Source organism: Alligator sinensis, unplaced genomic scaffold (genome assembly GCF_000455745.1).
Source record: "Alligator sinensis unplaced genomic scaffold, ASM45574v1 scaffold2521_1, whole genome shotgun sequence".
Taxonomy (NCBI): domain Eukaryota; kingdom Metazoa; phylum Chordata; order Crocodylia; family Alligatoridae; genus Alligator; species Alligator sinensis.
Genome location: NW_005843721.1, coordinates 9,439 through 15,028, shown reverse-complemented (window position 1 = coordinate 15,028; position 5,590 = coordinate 9,439). Strand labels below are relative to the sequence as shown.

The 5,590-nt window shown below is 42.2% G+C and overlaps 1 protein-coding gene across 1 annotated transcript in view; it reads right to left on the bottom strand.

Moving 5' to 3' along the window:
- LOC102380076 (zinc finger protein 883-like) overlaps window positions 1-5,590 on the bottom strand; it is a 21,044-nt gene that overhangs the window by 10,918 nt on the left and 4,536 nt on the right. The window contains 1 exon segment of the mRNA XM_025195685.1: window positions 1,793-1,906. Coding sequence (XP_025051470.1) covers window positions 1,793-1,906 — 114 coding nt within the window.

Below are 5,590 nucleotides of genomic sequence, written 5' to 3'. Positions count from 1 at the left end.
TTACAAAAGTGTGAGCAGATTAAAAGAAAACATGAAAGGCTGCATGATGAAATAGAGGGGCTCATGAGAATAAAAATTTAAGGGTAAAGTGAGACTAAATAGTCTCAAAGGGGGGGAACTGTGGAATCAGAAAAAATATGCGCCTTAAACTTTGACTATTTTAGTTATAAGATGACATAACCGCTTTGTGGAGAATTGCTGGCTCTGTATAGTAGAACAGATAAGAGAAAGTGTTTGTTCTTTGTAACTCCTCTGCAACTGCTTCGCTCACCGCGGCCTTGAAGATAGCAAAAAATATGTACAACTCTGATTTGCAGGTGCAAGAAGGAGGTTTGTGAACTAACCTCGCCTCCCCCATTAGTTCCCATCCTGATTACAGCAAAGAAATAATAAAGTAATGTTATAGCCGCTTTTCATGCTAATTTCACTATATGATCACGTAAGTTGTAAGCAACTGTTAAAAAGTATATAAGCCTCCTGATTTTGCTCTTGGGGGGGGACCCCTTCCAAGTGCTTGGGAGATCCATGTCACTTTGGAGTCCCCCCTACAGCTGTAGTTTCTTTTAAATAAAAGCTTCTGCTGACCTGACCCAAAAGTATGCTGCGTGTGTTTCCACGACAAGGGAAAAGTATATTAGCTTGGACCTCTTGCAGGGAGGAGATGGAACACACAAGGAACATGTGTGCTAGCACAGAATCTGAATTGCTCAATACTCCCCAAGGCAGAACGTAAAATCAGAACCATCTGCCTAAATGTAGAATGAAGTTCCCTAAGGCCCTGTCTCTAAACAGCAATGGTGGAGCCTGGGAAAGACTGTTCTGAGCACTCCCCCATTCAACCACGTTCCCTAACTTGCTCAAGGCCAAGGTAGTCACCCATGAGGCTGCTTAGGGCTCATCCCCAGAGCTTGTTCTTGAGCTCCCTGTCTGTGGCAGTGCTGAGAATGGAATCTGGCGGCAAGTCTGAAGCAGCCTCAGTGGAAGATTTCTGGGTCTGAAGTCTGTTAGCAGATGTGGTTGTGCAGGGCATGCTGAGTGTTGCCCTCTCTGGGACAGACCACTGCTGCGGTATAAGCAAGCCATAAGGGCTGCTGGGTTTGGAAGATGAAACAAACCATGTCATCCCCCAAGGAAACACGCTGAGAGGAGGGGGTTTACAAGTGATGCACCACGCCTGATGAGAACTCTGTAGCTCTTCTGCTCTTTCCAGAAACAACTTTGCTTCCTATCTGCTTGCAGGGAAGGGTTTGGGTGAGGGAATGAGCCCATGGAAGTTTCCTCTCTCAACAGGTCCCATGTGTTGTCTGTCCCAGAGGAATCTGGACCAGAGCAAAGGCTTGGGGTTAACTTGCACATGGACTCTGGCTCTCAGGTCCCAGCATGGCTGACACAGGGCCCCAGAGATTCAGCACAAAGCGGGATATTCTGGTGCAAACCATAAGTTTAGAACCCCCAAAGCATGTAAGCTCATTAAGCCCACCTGAATGTGGCTGCCACACATGGCCAGAATTACTAATTAAACACTGCCATTGTTCCCTTCCTAAAAAGGAAGTACCAGCAGCATTTGGAGGAGAATCCCAGCCTATCTGCAGCCCAGTCCCTCATTTCTCCCAGAAAATCAGGGAGTAGAAACACACACCTATGCGGAAACCACAAAATCAGGGTAAGCCATTTGAAATCACTGTGCTGGAGTGGCAGATCAAGACAGATTTGGAGGGTTCCAGTACTGCTCAGTACCCAGAGTGACAAGAGGAACTAAGAAGTGGTAACAGGGAGAATTGCTGCAACTCACCTGGGGACAAGCCCTGAGACAATACACTTTCTCCAGGCTCCTCATCACAGACCCAGAGCTCCACCTCCCCTCGTTGGATGTGGTAAATTAAGTCTGGTGTGGGACCTTGATAACCTGTGTGGGGAAGTGGAAAAAGGATGGTTATGTTTGGCTACTCTCCACCCAATCCCCAAATCGAGTTTGAGGAATGGCTCCAATGGCTTCAAACATTGCAAGAGGACCTGGAAGGAAAAGGGAAGGTAGACATTTAGGAAAAGAAACAGAAGGCCCTGCAGGCAGAAACCTTCAATAGATAATAGCCCAAAAAATAACGTCACCCAGATAAGTGGAAGGACAGTCCCTATGACAACCACTGACATTTATATAAAGGACACAAAACTCCCAGTAATATCATGGAAGGGGAGAAGATGTGCAGTGACTTCTGATGTACTAGGAAGGATGAGAAAGCTTGTATGTATTTAAGTTACCAAACTGGCAAGGATAGATAGAAACAGTTTACCTTATCAGGGTAATTCCAGACAGAGAACTAGAAATGGGATTTATCATTGATGACAGTTTGCATTGACAACTTCTGGCAGCAAAGCCAAAGGTAGCTGACTGACAATAATAACTTTGTATGGGGCAGAAAGGAATTCAAGTCAACAGTGCACAAATAAGGATATCTTTACAATAACTGTAGAAACAACTATTTGTTGCTCCAAACAAGACTGTTCCAAGGACCTGTCCCAGCAAAATGAAGTAACTTTTGTATCACATCTTGAGTTTATCCCTGCTCTACAGACCTAGCCTATTTCTAGTTCCTTAACTTCTATTTCCTTTTGCCTAACTTTTTTATATTACTTGACCTAGTTATTTGTTGTCTGCTTTTATCAGGAAACCTAGCCCTTCATCAAGTCTACAAACAGCAATCTGTCCATGCACTGGGAGGATCATCACTGTAGTGGACATGAATGCACAGACTCATAAATCCTAGTGTGTATGATGCACTCCAGTTGGGTCATAGATATGGACAAAAGACATAGTGAGACACATTTTGAGAGCCTGAAAAAGCCCAAACTATAGTATTGGTCAACACAGTTTTCCAGAAAAAAGATCAACATAGAATCACCTAAAAAGAGACAGCCGTTCAATATAAGATTTCCCAATGACTAGAAGTGAAAATAGAATGGAAGTGGAAGGTGGATACCTTGTGAGATGAAGTGCCCCAGCACCATGTGATACTTGCTGACTTTGGGCTATTTTCAAAGAATAATACAGAAAGGGAATAGTGTGGAGAGGGATGAAATGGTAGAAATTAATTCATAACAGAGCGCCTGGGATAGATGGCCAAATCAACCCACAGTCTTGTCATAATACTAAAGAGCTTGATGCAGTTACAGTTTGGGACATGGAGAAATAGACTATACGTACAGCTACGGAAAAAATCTATTAAGTGATACCAAATTGGGTAAGGAAAACAAAGTGGGAAGTGTGGTAGTAGGACATGGAGATTCAATGAACTGCTGAAGTCTTCAAACAGTGGCAAAATGGAGACAGACCAAACCATTTATGCAAAACAGACAAGAGCTGCAACAAGTGCAGTAGTAAGAGAAGCAGTATTGAGTGACACGTATGAGAGTGTATTGAACATAACTCAACAGTAGATGGGAAGAGAAAGAAATGGATAAGATGGCTAAAATTCTCTATGCGTGAAAAAAGGACTTGGATAATGATGTCCCCAGTGCTATTAGTGATGAAAAGAATGGATTAGTTGCTGACCTAAGAGATATCTGGCATGCTTGAAAGATGTGTTTCTAGAATGTCTGGAAAGGAAAATATTCCAAAGAACATTTGCATTCACTGGCACTGTAAATTAAGTTGAAATTCCAGCTGGTGGATCCAAAAGTAAACAGAAAAAATAAAAACACAGAAAAATGGCAGGGTCACGTGCTGGACTTACGGAGGTTACCAAAGCATTAGGACACTGATTCTCAAATAGGGTGTAGCAGCACCCTCAGGTGCCCTTTCAAGGGCACCACAGGGTGCCAAACAACATTAGTGCTGTTAGGTGAGGAAACACGATTCACAAGATAAACCTAGAGACTTCAAATAGGGATCCAGCATTAAGAACATACTGACCTGATGTGATCTTTCTGAGCTCTTTGCAACAGAAAAACTGTTCTATTATTCTTCCTATAACCTAAAAATGAGCATAAACTAAGAGCAGGCATTTAATGAGGGATGCCTCAAGTCTAATGAGTGCCTTGAGTCCAAAAAGGTTGAGAATAAGGAGATGCATTAGGGCATGAAAGGGGATTGTTACCACATTTAATCCAAAAATACCTTTACAGTACAAAATATTCTGGACAAATAGTGAGTAAATGCAATATCACAAGTCTTGTCCAAGCTGTAAGGTAATGACTATCAATGTTATAATGCAGAACCATAAATTTACTTAGAAGAAAAATTTTAAAAGCTATCAAAGGAATCCTGCAACAAGTGGAATTTTGGTCATATTACTATGGAAGAATAGAAGAGTATTTCATGGACATGCAGGCAGGAAACGAGGAAGGCATAATTATGTCTCGTACTAGCTGCATCTTAAAAAGGCAAAAATAGGGATTCTACATGTATGTCAAGAGGTAGACCAAAAATACCATGGGTCCCTTAAGGCACGGATAGCGTAATCTAGCTTTGAAAAGAAAGTGGAAGTATTCAATGCCTTTTTAACTTCAGTCTTCACAAACAGGGGTAGCTACCAGATGACAAAGTTAGCAGAAGGAGACAAACAGCTAACAATCCTAGCAGAACAAGGTGGAAATTACTCAAGAAAGCTAGATACTAGAAAGTATCTAGAAAGCGAGATACTTTGAACTCAGTTAGGCCAGAAAATATGCACTTTAGAGTAATGAAAGAAGTGGCTAAGGTAATTTCGGAGTCATTAGCTATCCTCTCTGAGAACTCAAGGAGGTTGGGTAAGGTCCCTCATGATTGTAAAAGGACATATATAGTGCTCATCTTTAAGACAAGGTTAAACAGCCAGCAGCAACAGAAACAGCCAGCATTGTTTCACAAAAAAACTAGTTATACCTGACCAACCTAATTTCCTTCTAAAATGTGACAGGATGTGGAGAGGTCAGTGGATGTGATGTACCTTGTCTTCAGCAAGGCTTTTAGAGAGTCTGTCATAACATTCTCATTAACAAACTAATAAGATACAGACTAAATTAGTGCAAGAGGATACGTAATTAGTTGAATCATCGCACTCAACAAGCAGACACCAATGGCTTAATATCTAGTTGGGAGGAGGTATCAAAAAGGGGCTCCAGGTGTCCATCCTAGTACTGCTTTACGTTGTCATTAATGATTTGGAGATGGGATCAAGTGCATGCTTAGTAAATGTAGCGCATGAAATCAAGTTGGATGGAGTTGCAGACACTGGAGAGCAACAATAGGTTTCACAATGACCTGGATAGTCTGGAAGAATGGTCTGTAATCAACCAAATGAAAATCAAAAAAGGACAAGTGCAAAGTACTGCATTTGGAACAAAGTAATTGCATGTGCAAATGCAGACTGGTAGTACTGCACAAAAGGACCACAGAAGGGATGACAGCAGATCATAAACTGAATATGAGCCAACAGTGTGCTCATGTCGCAAAAAATATCAACAGCATACTGGGCTGCATTAACAGGAGTGTCGCTTGCTAATCAGGGGAAGTGATTCTTCTGCTCGTTTCAGCACTGGCAAGGCCTCACTTGGAGAACTGGGTCCAGTTTTGGGCACCACATTTCAGGAAGAATGTAGCCAGATTGGAAAG